Source organism: Brachyhypopomus gauderio, unplaced genomic scaffold (genome assembly GCF_052324685.1).
Source record: "Brachyhypopomus gauderio isolate BG-103 unplaced genomic scaffold, BGAUD_0.2 sc65, whole genome shotgun sequence".
Lineage (NCBI taxonomy): Eukaryota > Metazoa > Chordata > Actinopteri > Gymnotiformes > Hypopomidae > Brachyhypopomus > Brachyhypopomus gauderio.
The window spans coordinates 1,228-21,703 of record NW_027506886.1 but is presented as its reverse complement, the minus strand read 5'-3'; the positions used below and the strand labels follow the sequence as shown (position 1 = coordinate 21,703).

Sequence of the window (20,476 nt, the reverse complement as noted above, 5' to 3'; positions counted from 1 at the left end):
GTGTTTCTATTGAATGACTATATGAACTGTAAAGTCAGATAGAGGAGTGTTGAGAACCAAAATCAATTTACTGTAGGTGTCTGAACGGAGGTGGGTATAGTATTGATCAGTGAGGTTGGAAACAATGTAGAGAAATAATATATATATTTAAAATATTTCCAAATCTCTCTGCTTATAGCATTGTAGAAGGTGTTGTGCTGTAACGGTGACAGGTGGTGTGTGTGGGTTTTGGGTCTGTAGGTGAGTGTGTGTGTGTGTGTGTGGGGGGGGGGGGGGGGGGAGGTTATAAAAGCTCATCAGGATTCTGGGCTACTTCGCTGACCTCGTAAGAGGTGTGGTTTTAGCAGAGGAGGTGTGGTTTAGGAAAGCAGGTGTGGTTTAGGAAAGCAGGTGTGTTTTAGGAGAGGAGGTGTGGTTTTAGCAGAGGAGGTGTGGTATAGCAGAGGAGGTGTGGTTTAGGAAAGCAGGTGTGTTTTAGGAGAGGAGGTGTGGTTTACAGCTGCACTCCACCAAGATTTGTGGACATGTCCAAGCTATTCAGCCAACTGTGCTGCCGCACTGCCAGCAAGTGATGCATAGCGGCTTCAACTGTGTTGCTAAATACAAGAGACATGGCTGCTTACACATCTAACAGTCCCAAACAGGACACCTGGGGTTTCTCTTTAGTTCTTGTCATTGCTGTCAGTGTGGAGGTTGTTTCTGTACATGGCACTGTACTGCAGGTACAGTGGTCTAATACGTTCTCGGGCCCCTTATGAAGACACATGTCTGTACTCACTGGAGATCAGCTCGTCATCGTCAGTAACTCCCAACATACAGGCATCATTTCACACTGTCTCACACCTAACTATCAACCTTCCAGTCCCTCGCCCACTCACCAGTCCCAATTCCCAGTCTTCCCAGTGACGACTTTGTGACAACAAACACTGTTTTGTGACAACAGTCTTAAAAGCGGTATACAATTAAATTTTACTTACTCAATGCAAACTGAATTTAATTCTAATGCACACATATTTGATCAGCGAGTCCATTTGTTTAGAGATAAGCTGGATCAGACTCTAGCTTCTAGTGTCTCTCCCTCCGTCTCACACACACTCACTCACTCACTCACTCACTCTCCCACCCTCTCTCTCCTTTTCCCTCTCTTCACTCGATTTCCCCCTCCCACTCACTCAATTACACACACACACACACACACACACACACACACACAGACTTGTTATATTCTCCCACACACATACACTACATGTTCTCTCTCTCTTTCTCACATACAGGTTTCATATGTTTGTCTCTCTCTCCCTCTCTCTCCCTGTGTGTGTGTGTGTATATATATATATCTAGATTAATCTCACTGAAATCTTGAAATTAATCTAGATTAATCTGGGTAGCACGCATATGAGCCTATATTAATCTATATTAAAATGGCTCATATGCGTGCTACCCAAGTAATGACTAAAAGTCAGTTTTTGAGATAGGGTTTCTTAATACAGAGGGTGCATTAGACCAGGGGCTCATCTCCTGTTTCCAAAATGCATCAATGACTGCTTGAGGAAGCTGTTCTACTTTGATACTTGAAGAAAAAAACATGCTCAATAAAATGTAGGCTACTTGTGTTCAACAGTTTATTCAGTTAAACATGAATTTGTAAGCCTAACATACTGTACATTAAAAGGGGTTGATAACATGTTTGTTCAGCTAAACATGATATTTGAAATGTAAGCCAACATTTAGTACATTTAAACTCATGGAAATATTTAAATAGTGACGAATCTAGCGCTAGGACCATGCAGAAAACGACCGCTCCGAGCTCCGCGCCGGTAACACTTTACGTTCCTAAAAATGAATTTTCTATGAAGCAAACCTGGCGACTTCGTGGCTACATCCATGTAAACACACGTACGATTTATAATTCACAGGTTTGAAAACTCGTTCTCGCCCCTACTGTGCAATTTGGTTAGGAATACAGCCGAGCTAAACTATCAAGGTGAAAGTCATCATAGTTTACTTACCCATTTTGACCCAGTTCCCAACCTAACTTTAAGAATAGATTAATGGCAATAATTTTTATATCACCCGATAAGATTATCAAATTAACGAACGCCGTTAACGGCCCACCACTAATATATATATATATGTGTGTGTGTGTGTGTGTGTGTGTGTGTGTGTGTGTGTTTCTGCTCAAAAAGATGAATAATGAATAAAATATTCCAGTTGAAAATCAGTGATCAATGTAGATTAAAGTTATTATCCCATGGAGGTCTGGATATGGAATCATACTCAAAATCAAAGTGGAAAGTCAAATGACAGGCTTATCCAACTTCAGTGGAAATTCAAGACAAGTAATAATGAGGCTCTGTAGTGTGTGTGGCCTCCACGTGCCTGTATGACCTCCTTACAACGCCTGGGCATGCTCCTGATGAGACAGCGGATCATGTTCTCCTGAGGAATCTCCTCCCACCCCTGGATTAAAGCGTCAGTCAACTCCTGGACGGTCTGTGGTGCAACGTGGCCTTGGTGGATGGAACGAGACGTGATGTCCCAGATGTGCTCAATTAGATTCAGGTCTGGGGAACCCACAGCTCGCATTGATGTTCCATCCTGGATGAGCAGCACTACCTGAGCAACTTCTGTGGGTTGTAGACACTGCCTCATGCTACCTCTATGGTGAGAGAACTAACATAAAGCTTAAGTGACCAGAACATCAGCCAGGGTTAGAAAAGGTAAGAGAGGATGAGAACAGAGAAAAGGTCTGTGGTCAGCACCTGCAGAACCACTCCTTTATAGGGGGTGTCTTTTTACCTCTCATTTCTACCTGTTGTCTGTTCCATTTGCACAACAGCAGGTGAAATTGATTCACAATCAGTGTTGCTTCCTAACTGAACAGGTTGGTTTCACAGACTTGACTTGGTTGACTTGGAGTTATATTGTGTTGTTTAAGTGTTTCCTCTATTTTTTTGAACAGTGTATATATAATATGACCATCATATCATAATGAACTTTATAATTCATGGGCTATAGATAAGGCCAGAACAGATGAATGTAGGGCACCATGGAGAGGCTATTGTCATGACCCCAGACCTGGACAGCCCTGTCCTTCTACCTCGTCATTAGTGGAGCTTAGACCAGCAGCTACCCACCTAAGACCTTAGATGAGACGCCTGCATGGGCTTGATGGGGTGTCAATGATGTCACTTAATGTTTAACTAGGCTGTTTAATCTGGATTTGGGCTGCAAATGAGCCTATAGGCCATTTTGTCTACTTTGTACGCTGGGGTACGCTAAGGTACTCTGGTGAACGCTGCAGTATGCTCAGGTACTCTGGTGAACGCTGGTGAACACTGGAGTACACTCTGGTACTCTGGTGAACACTGGAGTACACTCTGGTACTCTGGTGAACACTGGAGTACGCTCTGGTACTCTGGTGAACGCTGGGGTATGCTCAGGTACTCTGGTGAACGCTGGAGTACGCTCAGGTATTCTGGTGAACGTGCTAAGGTACTCTGGTGAACGCTGGAGTACGCTAAGGTACTCTGGTGAACGCTGGGGTACGCTCTGGTACTCTGGTGAATGCTGGAGTACGCTAAGGTACTCTGGTGAACGCTGGAGTACGCTAAGGTACTCTGGTGAACGCTGGAGTACGCTAAGGTACTCTGGTGAACGCTGGAGTACGCTAAGGTACTCTGGTGAACGCTGGAGTACGCTAAGGTACTCTGGTGAACGCTGGAGTACGCTCAGGTAGCCTGGTGAACGCTGGAGTACGCTCAGGTAGCCTGGTGAACGCTGGAGTACGCTCAGGTAGCCTGGTGAACGCTGGAGTACGCTCAGGTAGCCTGGTGAACGCTGGAGTACGCTCAGGTAGCCTGGTGAACGCTGGAGTACGCTCAGGTAGCCTGGTGAACGCTGGAGTACGCTCAGGTAGCCTGGTGAACGCTGGAGTACGCTCAGGTAGCCTGGTGAACGCTGGAGTACGCTCAGGTAGCCTGGTGAACGCTGGAGTACGCTCAGGTACTCTGGTGAACGCTGGAGTACGCTCAGGTACTCTGGTGAACGCTGGAGTACGCTCAGGTACCCTGGTGAACGCTGGAGTACGCTCAGGTACCCTGGTGAACGCTGGAGTACGCTCAGGTACCCTGGTGAACGCTGGGGTACGCTAAGGTAGCCTGGTGAACGCTGGGGTACGCTAAGGTAGCCTGGTGAACGCTGGGGTACGCTAAGGTAGCCTGGTGAACGCTGGGGTACGCTAAGGTACCCTGGTGAACGCTGGGGTACGCTAAGGTACCCTGGTGAACGCTGGGGTACGCTCAGGTACCCTGGTGAACGCTGGGGTACGCTCAGGTACCCTGGTGAACGCTGGGGTGCGCTCAGGTAGCCTGGTGAACGCTGGGGTGCGCTCAGGTAGCCTGGTGAACGCTGGGGTACGCTCAGGTAGCCTGGTGAACGCTGGGGTACGCTCAGGTAGCCTGGTGAACGCTGGGGTACGCTCAGGTAGCCTGGTGAACGCTGGGGTACGCTCAGGTAGCCTGGTGAACGCTGGGGTACGCTCAGGTAGCCTGGTGAACGCTGGGGTACTCTGGTGAATGCTGGAGTACGCTCAGGTACTCTGGTGAACCCTGGGGCACTCTGGTGAATGCTGGGGTAATTAATCTCTGTCTTATAAATAAAAATGGGTGATTGTTGTAATAAAATGATTCAATTGAATTCTTGACTTTGGCAGTTTTCTAGAATTCCAGAGGCCTTACTGGCACCTGTAGTCTGACGGATATCGTTGGAAGAACCTGCCCTCAAAAACGTTTCCCTTTACATAAAGACAGTGTCCAGCAAGGGTATATTTACTGCTCTCTTCTTGTGTGAGTGTGTGTAGAATGAAAGGCAGAGGGTACACCTCACAACACAGCCCTTCTCTGCTGTCATTGTTGTTTTTTGTTTTTTGTTGTCAGTCTGGTTTGTGTTTGTCCTAAATGAGACAAAAAGAGTAAAGGACAAAAGGTGAAAATGTGAATAAAGGAGAAAATGGAGGTGAAAGAGCAGGTTTATCCCTGACTGTCAACATCAGTCCTTTGTCACAAGTGCCCACTTTCACTCCTACACAACGTCCTGCTAGATGGAGCTGACAACCAGCCTGGCATGGAGGGTGTGTGTGACCCCCCCCGCGCCTCTCCACCGCGCCTCTCCACCGCGCACCACGCTGTGGTCTCCTCCATCCTTGTCCACGTCCGTCTGCTCCGGCCACGTCCGCGGCGTCTGCTGAAAGGCAGGGGGAGTTTTTTTTTTTTCTTCTTCGTTTGTTTGTTTGTTTATTTGTTTATTTGCTCCACCGTCTCTCACGTGTGGAGAAGCCATTAAAAGAACAAAAGGAAATGCCCTCCTCCCTCTGAGAATATGATCACACTCTCACCCTCGGCTTTATTTACAAACAATAGATTTGTGTCGCCCATTGTATGTCAGAACATACACACACATCTTCCCAGCGTACGTGAAAGGAGAGATCCTTCAGCCGTATTATCCCACTGTCCTTTCCTTGGTTGCCTGGTTACAGAGTGAATTTTAATACATTAACCATTTTTTTTCTATGATAAAACATGACAGAAATGAGATCAGAGGTATAAATGTGCATTTGCAGTAGTGAGCCATTCAGAATATTCATAGGCTGTAAGGTTTAACTGAGCATGTAGGAAAACAAACATCTTGACGTCGGTGTAAACAGATGATCTCTGCGTGCAGGGCTGGGCAGACACTGCAGTCACGGGAGTTTGAAATAACCCCAAATTATTTCTTACTGAACTTATTTTTTGCTAGCATTACTACAAAATATAAGACCTAATTGTGCCTTAAAAAGCAGTGGGGACAGTCTCACTAAATCATCATACCTTAATGTCTTAGTTTGCTCAGAAAATATGAACATTTGGGGAGAAATGGAATTGTTTGCTAATGAATGTAGAGATATTTATTTACCAACATAATTATTATTGATCATAATACGGCTGGGACAAGCTATCATCCTGTTTTTATGACTTATTTCTGTTTTGGGACAGCCTTGAGTTGTGATGTTACACTAGACTTGCCTTGAAGTATTAAAACTTTGAATGTAGCAGATGTCATGAATTCTTATGAAGGTTGACATGAACATATCCAGCCAACCGTGAAACGCAATGCTGATGCTTTTTTTATTGGTTTATCTGTGTTGCTTTTCTCTCAATTTGATCACCGTCAGTGTTTCGGAACGGTTACCAGACTATCTATTGGAGCTGTGTTACGAAGCTGTGTTTCAGAGCTGTGTTTCAGAGCTGTGTTTTGCTTAACATAGTCATGTAAGAGTGGCAGGAAGCTGTCTGTGTGGTTGAGGTGTGAATCATCTACGTGGGGGAGCGTGCCTCTCCTTTGGCCTGTGTTTAGTTGAGAGTCAAAAGTCTTTAATGAATTAATAAACAGATGAATTGTTGAACTCTGAGTATGAGCAGAGACGTGGGTAACTGGTGCTACAGCCTGGCACGCCGCCCAGTCAGCCACACATCAGACTGTTTAAAGGTTTCTAACTTCCCTTTAAACTTCCTAAGATGTATTATTTAGTGAAAAGATCACTATTCCTGTTCAGTGTAGGAAGGCACGCATGATTAATTTATATGCCTCAACCCCTTATTTAACTCTGTTTAATCACATTTGAAGAAGAGAACGGCCAGGTGCAGTGAAGGTGAAGAGGTCAGAAGGTCAGGCAGAGGTGAAGAGGTCAGACAGAGGTGAGGACAGGTGTTGGACACTGCTTGTGATATGAGATTAAACTTCTAACCAGCCCCTGACGCACAGTTTTGTCATATCTGAAACATGAAGAAACAGTAATTAAATAATTATTTAATTCTTTAATTGAATAATTAATAAGAAATATTGTGTGCATTATTTATGTGAATTCACCTGGGCTATGATCTGTGAAGATGAGAAGTTTAATGAAGACATGCTTTGCCACAAATCCTCAGAAATGGGCCGGATCAATTAGATCCACAGAGATGGGCCGGATCAGTTAGATCACATGTAGACCGCTCTTTGTTTAATCAGCCAGAGCCTTTGCTGGTTGACATCATAGTGCGAGGTGATTGGTCCCTGCATGGTGGATGGACAGTGAGACACTCCCACACGGGCTGCGGTGAACTAATCCAAGTCTGTGTCTGGTGTGTGTCAAGTTGCTAAGTTGCATCGACGGAAGCAGTTAAGCTACAGCAGGTGAATACAAATCCCCGGCACTGCCGTGTGTGTGTGTGTGTGTGTGTGTGTGTGTGTGTGTGTGTGTGTGTGTGTGTGTGTGTGTGTGTGTGGGAGGGGCCCTGCAGGCCCTGCCCTCCCTTGCCCTCTATGCTGCCTATTCCCTGCACGTCACACACCTGACTCCTCTCAGCAGCTCATTAACGAGCCCTTAATGGAGCTCTGATGCGTGTGCAGGGAGGAGAGGGAGTGTTTAGGGGGGCACTGACAGGACGAGGCCAGCAGCAGGTTAGGGAGGCCCAGTCAACACCTCCTGTCCTGGTGATCCTTATGTGAAACTTTGACATGAGGAGAGAGCACACACACTGATGTGTTCAACCTGCAGTGTGTGTGTGTGTGTGTGTGTGTGTGTGTGTGTGTGTGTGTGTGTGTGTGTTGCACTCCCAACTTCCATGGTCCTTCAGCTGTCTTGATTCAGCCTAGAATGAAAGTTGGACGTTATTAAAGAGAGAGAGAGAGACGAGGTGAGTCTTGTTGTCAGCCCTCTCCGACTGGCTCCCGTGTTTGATGTCTGGCTGCTGTTTGTTTAATGTAAGATCATGGTGTAAGTGAGGGATGAGAGTGGGAGGGGCAAGCAGTCGACTTGGCAACGGGGAACTCGGGGCGGGGCTATAACTGACCTCACAATGACTCGATTGAAGGATTTTTTTTTTTTTCCCTTGACTTTCAATATGATTCACTTCGATTATTTTGGTACGAATAATCTTTTTAAAATGCAATGAGCAAACATATGACACGAGGAACCATTTACAGATCTTAACTTCTAGATTTTTTTCACATTCTTAGCCTTAAAACGCCTTAAAAAAGCTTTATTCTAATCTCTAGATCCTACCGCTCTTACAAGCTGGTTGGTTCTCAAGCTTCAGATCAGGGCATGATGGTGCAGTGCGGCAGCTCACGCGTCCTGCCCAGTAACTCTGCCCACCACTTCTGTTCTCATGACTGATGGTGGGAATACGTCCCTCTCAAGAAAAGAACGAGGACGATTATCCTTTTTTCGAGACGATCCTACACCAAGTTTTCGCCTTGGTAATTGAAAAGATAAACCACAGTTTCTAGATTTCAGCGAGTGTTGTTTTTTTTCCAGATCTTTCCAGAGAACAGTGTTAATGTCAGAGCAGCCTGCCTCTCTTCCTAAACAGGCATGATTTAATCACCCTGTCAAGGATATTGTTTTAGGTATTATTTGTAGCCTGTGGAAAATTCTAGATTTATGAAAAAGTGACATCTAAGTTTGTTACAAGCAATTGTAAAGGGGAGATAAGGGATCTTATGTAATGCATCCCAATAGTGTTTGCTTTCGTGGTATAGGAAGATCACAGTGCGTTTTTTGCTTTGTCTTTAAAAGTCTTTTTTCTGTATTTATATATAGTTTTCTTTATTATGTAAGTTTCTGCCTGTATCCCTTTCCTGATCTTGGAGATTTATTGATGCTTCTTGTTCTCTGCAGGCTAGACGAGGAAGACTAAACACTGGGCCTCATGAGCAGAGACATGTCCACAGAGTCCCTGACTGTCCCCCCACGCCCTGCTGTAAGCTCACACACACCTCCCCTCTCCCTCACACACACACACACACACACACACACACCCTCTCCTCCACACTGCCCAGGTCAAGGAGGTGCCCATGGAATTTGATCAATTACAGCAAGATATTGAGCATGAAAGCCACAAGATTGTTTAGCCTTCTGGAAATGCACTGCTGGACATAATGATTGAGAGGGGCACGTTCAGGCTTCACTAGAGTGTAATTACAGCTGTAGAAGCAGAGCCTTCACCCTACTGATGTTGTTCTTAACATTAACATCTAATAAACATATAACACATTAACGTAGACTAAACAGAAACATCATTAGATGCTTTTGCCCTGTAATGCCGGCTTCTCATCTGCAGACTTTCTCTTCTGCTCTTAATGATCAAATCTGTTCCTGGTAATAATCACACTGATGCATTATAGCCAAGTTTTCTAAGAATGAAAGTCATCACTTATCAAATTGGTGCTCTCGTGAATTGCAGGACTTTTGTGTGTGTTTGTGTGTTTTGCATCAACCAATCTTAGATCATTTCATTTGCTACTGACAAATCACACGCTGAACTTGACAAACGACGGCCGTTGGTTTACAGCGTACCAGGACGCCGCAGTGAGAGACACCGATCATGATTATTAATTGCACTCTCACTGTTGCTCAGAGTAACCACAGCTAGCAATTTATCACGGTCTGTATTCGTCTAAATCACCTCCGAGACATATTTCTGTGTTTCGGACTCCTGTCGTAATTCTGCTGACCCTGATGGTGCTCGGAGAAGACGAAGTCGCTCGTGCTCGGTTCTCAGGTGGACGGTAGGTGGTGTGCGCTAAGCTAACCCACATCCTGTCCCCACCACATGCTTCTGGACCAGGAAGGAAAAAACATGGTTGGACTTCAGAAACATTGAGATCTTTGTCTAATGGGCAATACTCGTATACAGTTGCAATCAGAAATATTCAACCCCCTCAACTCCAAAGACATTATAGGAGATGTGGATGAAAGACTGACAATAAATGACAAAATAACCTCATTAAACAACAAACAGTATTTATTAATGTATATTTGAGTTATTTTGACAACAGAAGTTGACTTAACTTTGAAGTTCAAATGAAAAATGTAACTCTTTGTACACATGTGCATGTGCACTATTATTCAACCCCCTGCTTCAATACTTTGTGGAGCATCCTTTAGGACATTCCATGATCTTTTTCTCAACCAAGCTTTGGTTGACTTGAGGTGTGTCATTGTCTTGCTGGAAGGTCCAATGATTGCCAAGGTTTAATTTGTCAACAGATGCCATCACAATCCTCTTTAAAATGGCCTGGTATTTCTGAGAATCCATGATGCCAGGTACACAATCAAGAATACCAGTTCCTGCTGCAGAAAAACAGCCCCACATCATCAATGACCCACCTCCATGCTTGACTGTGGGGATGGTATTCTTCTGGTCGTAAGCCTGGCCTTTCGCACGCCAGACATACCATTGGTCCATATGTCCATACAGTTCCAGTTTGGTTTCATCAGTCCATAGAACTGTCTCCCAAAACTCTGTAGCCTTATCCAAATTCCTCCTGGCATATTCTAGTCGACTTTTGATGTTCCTTGTGGTTAAGAGTGGAGTGCGTCTTGGAGTCCGGCCATGAAGTCCTCTTTTATTCAGCGCACGTCTTATAGTTGCTACTGAAGCACTTGTTCCAGCCTTCATCAGGTCATTCTGTAGGTGTCTTGCACTTACATGGGGTTTTTCTTAGTTTTCCTGACTAAGTTGCTAAGGACCCTTGATGAAATTTTGGGCTTTCTTCCACGGCCAGGCAGGTTTGCAGCTGTTCCATAAGTTTTAAACTTCCTTATAATGCTCCCAATGGTGTCTCTTGGGATGTTATATTTTGTGGAAATCTTCTTATACCCAAGGCCCTTTAGGTGCAATGAAATAATCTCCTCTCTCGGCTTTTGTGGAAGCTCCTTTGTCTTTCCCGTGAATGCAACTCACCTTGAATTCCTTCATGGGTGGGGTTTATATATGCATCACAGCTGAAGCAAATGAAGGATCATTATAGAGTTCTCAAAGGCTTAGTTATGTTTCATCTCCACTTCAGTCCATAAAACCTGTCAGAAAGCTTTAAAAACAACAACAATATTATATAGGGGTTGAATAATTGTGACATGGCTATCTTAACAAAATATACTGTTACACACAAATACTATATCATGCATTTTCTGTTCTGATTTTATGTATCACTCAACTCATAAAGAAGTCATCCAAATCAGAATCTTGCTATTTGAAAAAACATATATTGATAAATCCTTAAAATCTTTGGGGGGTTGAATATTTTTGATTGCAACTGTATATACACTATATCGGTTTCTTTAAAAAAAAAAATTAATAAATAAACCAACTTTTTCTTTGTTTTTTCCTTAAGGAAAGGGAATACGTTAATAATGTGGTGTAGAAAAGTAGTAAGGGGAGTACTCTTGTCTATCAGACGAAGTCTTTAAATGGTGTGTTCAAAAACTAATAAGCACAAAGACCAGTTTAGGCTTTGGGGCTGTACAAACAGTCATGTATTAATTGAAGTTGTGATTTTGGCTTCACAGGTTGAGTTTAAAAGACTACCATTGGTCTAGTTAATGAGCAGCGAGTCCACAGCAATGCTCTGGAGAGTTCTGATAATAAACAGCTCTGCTCATCTGTTTACTACATTGACTAATTACCCTACTAACGTGGGTGGGTTTCTGTACAGCGTGTGCAGGGACCAGTCCCAAGTATTCTTTTGTTAAACACACTCGAAGTTTGCAGCGTGTTACAGATGTAATGGTTGATCAGATGGACCCATGGCCTTAAATGCAGTTAGTAGTTTCTCATCGCCTTACTTTAGGGCTGAGGGCGCTCCTTTAGGGCTGAGGGCGCTCCTTAAGGGCTGTTCTGTGCATTAAGCCGTGTTTGTCCCTGCCGTCGATCAGGGTGTGCAGGTGTGGACTGGCTCTGGTGGCAGAAGGCTCTTCAGCGGCATCTTCTGCACAGGCACCAACCCTCTCAGGCATGTGAGAATGGTAGGATGATTGTCGTAGCAGGCCACACTGATGAGTGCAATCAGATTCTAGGCACAGGACAGGCTGTGTGTAATGTCTGCGCATGCACACAGCACAGTTACATAAACAGCATGCTTTGTTTAGGAAAGATCAGCTGGAAATGTGTATTGCTCTGAACCTTCAGCCCTTCAACCTTCAGCTGTGAGTTATTAGACACACTGCTGGCCCTCGATTACGCCTGCATCACCACAGCATCTGCAGTGGTAGAACGAGACCTATCAGCTAATATGTACTGTACTCAGATCAGCAGACAATGATTGAGTTATTAACTAATATGTAATGGATTTTTTTTTTTTTTTTACTGTTTACTTTCTTGCTTGAGTCTGGACTGAACACGTCTGTTCTGGTGACTGCTTCTTTACTGACGGTTAATTGAGTTTGTGTACCAAAACAGTGTTATCCTCTGTGCAGAATAAAAACTTCAGTGAAGAATATTTTAACAAGAATATATTAACACTTATATCAATTTTAATGAAACCATTTTAACACAGTGTAGTTCAGACTGTCTCCTGCAGTATTTTCATTTTGCACCGTCATTATGCGTGACCAGAACTACAGGGGGAGTCTGTGAGAGAATGTGAGATCACTTTATTTCTACTGATGATGTTATTTCAGATTTCACAGACAATGGATATTAACAGAATTAACCTGGGTGTCATGAATTCTTGTCTATTATTCAGTCTTTTTTTAATAATTAAGTACCGTGATTGGATTTCCCACACAGATTATCAGAGGCTGCGATGCCATGAGCAGCAGAGACGTTTCCTGAATGATGAATCAATCTCTCTTGTCTCTGGGCCAGTGTCTTATCTGTCTGCGCTGTAATGTGAAGATCAATAACTGCCTGAATTGATGTCATCCTCAGTTGAAATTCAGCACGAGCGATAATTCAGAGCAGTCTCCGCGTTTGACACCAGCCAGTGGGACGCTGTCCACTCGCACGTCTGCCGTACGTCCAACTCCTCCCAGGGACGTCTGTGTCTGTAGTCTCTCCCAGGGACGTGTGTCTGTAGTCTCTCCCAGCCTCATCACCACCTCAACGTTTTCTTAGCATTTGCCCATAAACTTTGTTCCGTGAAAAAGGTGTGAGCCAGGAGAGGTGAAGGGGTTGATTACAGAGAGGACAGAGGGATGGGGAGAAGGGTGGAGGACGGGCAGAGGGGTGGAGGACGGGGAGAAGGGTGGAGGATGGGCAGAGAGGTGGAGGACGGGCAGAGGGGTGGAGGACGGGCAGTGTGGATGAGGTACTTAAGTAACCACCACAGGCTTCTCACTGGCTGGACTGTCGCATTTGATCTCTGCTTGAAATATTTGGCAAGATGAGAAGAGAGATTTGTTTATTTATTTATTTTGTTCTCTTTCATCCTTGAAAGACATTCCGCTTTTGCCACCCGTTGATCTGTGTGTGTGTGTATGTATCTGTGTGTGTGTGTGTGTGTGTGTGTGTGTGTAGTTATCCTGCGGAGTGAAGATCAGGAAGAAACTGAAGACTGTGACTCCCTTCATTGGTAAATTCAGACCCCTGGTGGGTCAGTGCTGTCACCAATGCACTCCGGAGAGTCTGGTGAGTCTGTGTGTGTGTGCGCGCGCGCGCCTCTTGATTTCAAATGCATTTCAGAATTTCAGATTCAAGCTTTATGTTGCGCTGTAAGATATAACAGTGGTTTTGAACACAAGGACACATTGTCTTTTCTGTGTGATAAAAACGTTCATTAGAAGATGACAGTGGAAGTAATGAAGACTCCAGAGGTTCTTGCCCTACTGGAGCGCCAGGGTTTTACGAGCTGCTGGATGACTAGGCTTGTTTGTAGGAGCACAGCTCCCGGTGGAGACATCAGTGCACTGGAAGGAAGTGGCTGTAATGGAGCTGTAATTAGGTGGTTATTGGGTTGAATCCCTCGGTGTGTGGGGTTTTAATCTCAGCCCCACCAGCACAGCTGCTGAATTCTATTTGAGACGTCAAATGCATCAACTCCTGTTAGAGCATCCGCTTGAACATCTGGACCCTGGCAACTAGTGATCATCTCCCCTAGCAACAAGGTTCACGGTTTTATTTGTGCCACACACACTGCTGTGCAGGGTGCAGTCTGCAGTGAGTTGCTTAGGCACTGTGCGTTTGACCACAAGTTGCTTCTCCTGCCTCTCAGGGTCGAAAGCTACTACATCACACTCCGTGTCTTGGCTTCCGGAACCTTCTCTGCGTGAACGAAACCCACACCAGGTAAGATCAGCCCTCTGCCCGAGCTCCCTGACCCTACAGACCTACAGTGGCCCCCCGTCCCTCACGGTTAGTGTAGTGCAGCACAGTCCAGCCCAGATGTGGAAGGCATTGTGGCATTTTGAGAGGATTTGATTGGATTGCGTGTGCACAGAGAAACAAGTTGTCACCTAGAAGATCTCCTAAGTGGCCAGTAAAATTCAAATTCTAGCTTATCTACCCCCGCCTCCCCTCACCGCCTGATTAAATTCTCCTCCAGTGTTGTTGCATTCTAGCGTCAGCCCGCCATCGAGTAGAAAGCCTCTTGTGTGGTAGCCTGTGTCACTATCGTGTACTTCATTAGAGGAGACACATGGGACCGGCCTCTCTCACGCCAGCCCGGGTACAAGAGGCATTTGGACGAATGATCAATTTCTCAGCCTTTCAATACCACTCCCCATAAATCCTCACACACACACACACTTCAGACATGTGCTGTCATCTCTGTAGAAGTGAGCGATCCAAATGAAGACGCAAGTTCATTCGTTTGAGGAGCAAATTAATATTTTGGTGACACGCTGTGGCACAGACACGATTGGCTTTGTTTCTTAATTGGGTGGGGAGTGTTTTCATTTTGTTTCTGGTCAAATGAAACAATATGAGTTTACACAAGTGTGCGTGCTTAAGCGTGCCCATGCGTAAGCGTGTGCGTGTGTGTGTGCGTGTGTGTGTGTGTGTGTTTCAGGTACCGGGGCTGGCTAGTCAGGCGTGTGTGCTGCGTGCTGTTTGTCTGGGGCCGTAAGGTTCACCTCAGTCCTGCTGGAGACGGACCTGTGAGGGTGTGCAGCAAGGACAGGTACTGCTCACTACACAGCTGCTCCGTGGGTGTTGGACCTCCTCTCTCCAACATGCAGACGCTGTGGAACCAGGAGGGCCCTGTGAGGTGCTCTGGGTCCACCGCAGCTCTGGGCCTGGACTTCATTTCTTCATTTTCCACTGCTGGATTATTTCTTTATTTTTCTCACTGGTATCTAATTGAAAGTGATGTCACTGGCCGGCCTGGCTCCTGGGTGTAGTGAGGGTGGAGAACCACCAGGGGGCAACTGTCCTGACTGAGCAAACACAGCATTCATGGCCTAGACTCCCACGGCCAGTGAACTCGCTCTTAAAGACGGCCATGCGAATGCCGTTGTTTTCTAGGGTGTAGATAAAGCAACAGTGATGGGTACACAGGGTTGTGGAGTCTGTGTAGTGTGCTGGGTGACAATAGAGGCTAGCTCCGCCCTTACCGTGCCTTGGTTAATGTCAGGCAGACGAAAACTGATTGGACGACAGACTCCACGAGGGCCCGGGAGCTGGCTGGCGATTGGTGGTGTGGTGCGGAGTCTAAGAGATGGGACATCTAACACCCGCCCCTGCTCTTTGGAGGTGCCACACACTTCCAGTTCACCTCAGCTCACATTTCCCCCTCTCCTCACCCAGGAGCTTCACTTAATTTGGTGCCTAACATTTAAACGACCTTTTATGGTCTAAAAACAACATTCTCACTTTCAGAGGTTTCTCACTCCGAGGGCATACACAGCCTTGTTTAGGGACACTGCTTATCTGTCTGATGCTGTGCAGGGCATAATGAGGGCTTTGAAGAGTCTGCTGTCCTATGACCGTGTGTGTGTGGATGTGTGTGTGTGTGTCCAGGGTAAGGCAGGTCCTAATACCTGCACTCTGTCCAGGAGAGAGTGGTGTGGAGGAGCTGTGCACTGGAGGAGTCCCCAGTGAGATGTTGGCCTTGGCTGAGACCTCCCTGTCTCCTATACTGCTCCGGTCCGACTGGCCCGTCCCCTCTCTCTCTCTCTCTCTCTCTCTCTCTCTCTCCTTAACTCTCCTCCCTCCCTCTCTCTCTCTCCCTCTCTCTCTCTCTCTCTCTCTCACTCCCCCACTTTCTCTCTCGTTCTCTCCTCCCTCTCTCTTTCCCTAACCCTCTCTCTCTCAATCAGGCTGGTGAGCTGGTTGCTCCTGAAGATCTTTGGCGTGACTTTCTGCAGCTTACAGGTGAACCTTAACCAGATGTCTGGTCTCCACCGGGCCACACAGTTGGTAAGCAGCTACTCAGGCTCCTCCCTCTTCAGACTCCTCCCTCCTCAGACTCCTTCCTTCTTTCCCACCCGTCATCCCTGTTTCTCCATCCTTCCTTTCTTCATGCTCCCCTCGGTCCATTTTATCCCTTACTTCCTGCACTCATCCTGTGTGCCCTGCTTCACCCTCTCCTCGTCTCCAACAGACTCTCTCTCTTCTTATGAGGGGTGGGTGTGTGGTTGGGTGGGTGTATGAGGGGTGGGTGTGTGTATGAGGGGCATGTGTGTGGTTGGGTGGGTGTATGAGGGGCATGTGTGTGGTTGGGTGGGTGTGTGGTTGGGTGGGTGTATGAGGGGTGGGTGTGGGGTTGGGTGGGTGTATGAGGGGCATGTGTGTGGTTGGGTGGGTGTGTGGTTGGGTGGGTGTATGAGGGGTGGGTGTGTGGTTGGGTGGGTGTATGAGGGGTGGGTGTGTGGTTGGGTGGGTGTATGAGGGGCATGTGTGTGGTTGGATGCATGTATGAGGGGCATGTGTGTGGTTGGGTGGGTGTATGTGTGATGTAATTTGGAGCTGATTTTCCAGTGAACAATATAACCAAGTTTAATTTCACTCTGCCGTGTAGTAGTTCACACCGCTCTCATACAGCCTGCGTGGCAGTTCACACCGCTCTCATACAGCCTGCGTGGCAGTTCACACCGCTCTCATACAGCCTGCGTGGCAGTTCACACCGCTCTCAAACAGCTGGTCTGAACTTCCATCCGCCCTCCAGGTTGCACCAAGGCTGTGCCAGTCAAGCTGGTGTTTGGGCTGAAGCTACAGGGGTGTTCTGCCATAAAGAGACGTGTAGCTTTATTCTTTACAGAGTGAGGTTGTCTTCCACCGAGGGCTGTGTAGTCGTTCAAGGCCGTGTGAAGGTCTGTCCGATGTGCTCCGTCTCCGTGACGGGACACCTGCTCCTGTCTGATCTCTATCACACTTCCCTTTATCTCTCCAGTCAGCTGAGTTTTGAATATTCACAGAGGAAACGCTCTTCCTCTCATGTGAGGCGGCGATCTAGCTGCAGATGCTGTTCAAAGGAACAGCTCGGGTTGTTCCCAGTGCCTGCTGCGTGTGTGTGTGTGTGTGTGAGCGTGCGAGAGAGTGTGAGCGTGCGAGAGAGTGTGAGCGTGCGAGAGAGTGTGAGCGTGCGAGAGAGTGTGAGCGTGCGAGAGAGTGTGAGCGTGCGAGAGAGTGTGAGCGTGTGAGAGTGTGTGTGTGTGAGTGTGTGTGTGTGTGAGTGTGTGTGTGTGTGAGAGTGTGTGTGTGTGAGAGTGTGTGTGTGAGAGTGTGTGTGTGTGAGAGTGTGTGTGTGTGAGAGTGTGTGTGTGTGAGAGTGTGTGTGTGTGAGAGTGTGTGTGTGTGAGAGTGTGTGTGTGTGAGAGTGTGTGTGTGTGAGAGTGTGTGTGTGTGAGAGTGTGTGTGTGTGAGAGTGTGTGTGTGTGAGAGTGTGTGTGTGTGAGAGTGTGTGTGTGTGAGTGTGTGTGTGAGTGTGTGTGTGTGTGAGTGTGTGTGTGTGTGTGAGTGTGTGTGTGTGAGTGTGTGTGTGTGTGTGTGCGAGCGTGCGAGAGTGTGTGTGTGTGTGTGTGCGAGCGTGTGTGTGCGAGCGTGTGTGTGCGCGAGTGTGTGTGCGCGAGTGTGTGTGCGCGAGTGTGTGTGCGCGAGTGTGTGTGCGCGAGCGTGTGTGCGCGAGCGTGTGTGCGCGAGCGTGTGTGCGCGAGTGTGTGTGTGTGAGTGTGTGTGTGTGTGGGATCTCCTCCAGCTGTGTGTGTGATAAGTACCATTCATCTACCTGTTTAGTGCCACTCATATGCTCTGAGCAGCAGGTTGTGTGATGATCTGAACATTGTCCACTAAGATCGTTCCTCCTGAACCCCTTTTCCCATGGGGTGATGTGGACCCCACTAAAACCAATCTTTTTAAAAAAGGGAAATATTAGCACTAACAAGCAGCCTCAGCTGTGACGTGATATGTAAGCTAAGTGAAGTCATCACAGTCATTTGAAAGCATTCCAAAGTTTTTTATCAGGGCTTTTATTTTGACATTAGGTCCCCGTTACATTGCTGGAACATTTTGTGACCGTGTGCAGTAATGCTGAGTGAGAGGTGCATCTTTATTATACTGCAAGTGTGGACGCCTGTCAAACAAACATTTGTATCTATCGTTTGCAGTGGTAGTCTGGTACTGGCGTCCTAGCCTTTCTGCTTTTGATAAAGAGCACTCATTCATGTGTGTGTGTGTGTGTGTGTGTGTGTGTGTGTGTGTGTGTTTTGCAGAAAAGCCCACTGGTGTACGTGCATATCCGTCAGAGCATTCTGGATCAGGCCCTCATCGCACTTACTCTGTTTTGTCACAACCTGCGAGTTCCTTACTGCATCTACCCAGCCGGGGTTAGGTCCAGCTGCGTGAGGTAAACCTACCACACACCCACATGTACCCTGCATGTACTGCATGTACCCCGGCTGGGTTAGGTCCAGCTAACCACACACCCACAGTGACTAGACTCTACAGCAGTTTGGTAAACCAATAGATGTTAAGGACCCAGTGGATCTCCCTTCCACTCAGTGTAAACACAGGCTCACTGCACCAGCCACCGATTGTTCTGATTGGCTGAAAGGTTCTTGCTGACCTGCCCACAGGTGGAGACTAGTGGATCTAAGCAGTGTAGCTAGGAAACAAAACACAATTGTAGGTGAGGAGTGAGGATGTGGGCTTTTTCTGTGGGTGAGGTCATAAAGGTAATTACCATCCGCTGATTCTGATTGGCCCTGAGGGCTGCTGGTATTATATTCGCAGTCTCATTGTCATGGTGCCGTGGTGCATATAGTGCTTTGCTGCTGCAAATATTTATTTCAAAGGCCAGTTATGAATACGCTGATTTAGTGATTTTGGCGTTACATCACAGGCCATGCATGATTCATGTGCACAAGTCACAAAACCATTGAGGCAGGAGGTTATAAATAAAAGCTTTGTATGTGGAAGAGGTTGTGTGTATTATATACGTCTACAAAGAATATTCCAGGTGAGTAACTGCAGTGTACTATAGTGAAAGAGGTAGAGGACATTTCAGCCAGAGTCCCTTCATCATGAAGAATCCATCCATCCATCCATCCATCCGATTACACAAGGTTTCCAGGATGGTGCTGAGACCACGCCCCTATTTTAAGGATCCCCCACTAATCTTCAGACAAAAGCATCAAAGAGCGGCTCCTCACGAGCGAGATAACTAGCGATGCTACTGCGGTCTGCAGTGCCTCTAGCTGTGCTGCATGTAAATGTGTTAACGCGGCCACGAAACCGGCACAAAAGGATCGATCATTAGCACCCGTTCATCCTCTCGCATTACTGCACGCTTGATTTTGTATTTCTTGCAAGCTCTGTAGTCAGCTTTACTCAGGAGAAACGAAGCCTTTGCTGATCGGTGTGCCGCACACCTTCAGACCTTCAGAATGACGGGTTTGTGGTTTCCAGTGGCGAGGCATGTAATGCTAATGGACATTAATGACGTGTCTGTTTGCATTACCAGCTGTGGCAGCAGCGAAGTTGGGGAAACACAGAGAAAAAGAACAGGCTTACACACTCCCAACTTGGAATGAATTTTACTGTTTTAAACGCACTTTTTTCTCACATTTGGTGTCACCTCCAAGATCTTAAGAAGCTCTTTGCTTGCACAGCTGTCGAATGGCTTCTGTCTTCATCACTGTAGTTCTCACTACCTCTACGTTTTTACTACAGTGCACTACAGGTCCTCCCTGGATTCTCATATATGTGTATGTATATTCATGTATTATGTGTCTCAGTGAGACTGGACTGTATAACATTGGTGTGTCTGCGGATGGTGTGGTTGTGCTGTAACGTTTGTCCTTCAGAGGCGTTCTTCGGAGGCTGGGGGTCGTCTTCCTTCCCCATCACGTAGGCACGGAGCGGGAGGCTGAAGTGAACCGCGCCTACACGACCCTGATGACCTCCGTAAGTCCCTGAACGCAGAGCCTTGGACACTAACGTCCTCCCATTCCAGGCTGAACACCGCAGCTGGGCAAACTAGAACAGCTGTGTGAGGGATTACTGATGAGGGATTATTTGTTTTTTAAAAAAGACTAAAAACAAACTCACTCTCTCTCTCACACACACACATGGTTATAGTTATTGTTTGTTTTTTCTTTTCTTAAGCAGATAACTGATTCTCTGTTTTGATTGGGCCTCTCTGAGCTCCAGAGCTGGTTAGTGAAAAGCATCGATCTTGGTGTTGTACAGCTAGAGGACCCAGCGATTAGACTTCACTGGATAATGCCCTGCACGGA

General features: G+C 46.5%; 1 protein-coding gene across 1 annotated transcript in view; it reads left to right on the top strand.

Moving 5' to 3' along the window:
• gpat2 (glycerol-3-phosphate acyltransferase 2, mitochondrial) overlaps positions 1–20,144 on the top strand; it is a gene marked incomplete at its 3' end in the record, with an annotated part of 64,325 nt that extends 44,181 nt beyond the window's left edge. The window contains exons 2-9 of the mRNA XM_076988980.1: positions 8,702–8,783; positions 13,323–13,433; positions 14,017–14,090; positions 14,812–14,922; positions 15,762–15,887; positions 16,061–16,160; positions 18,452–18,585; positions 20,045–20,144. Of these exons, the coding sequence (XP_076845095.1) occupies positions 8,733–8,783; positions 13,323–13,433; positions 14,017–14,090; positions 14,812–14,922; positions 15,762–15,887; positions 16,061–16,160; positions 18,452–18,585; positions 20,045–20,144 (807 nt within the window). The remainder of the gene's footprint in view (positions 1–8,701; positions 8,784–13,322; positions 13,434–14,016; positions 14,091–14,811; positions 14,923–15,761; positions 15,888–16,060; positions 16,161–18,451; positions 18,586–20,044) is intronic.
• Between the last annotated feature and the right edge of the window lie 332 nt (positions 20,145–20,476).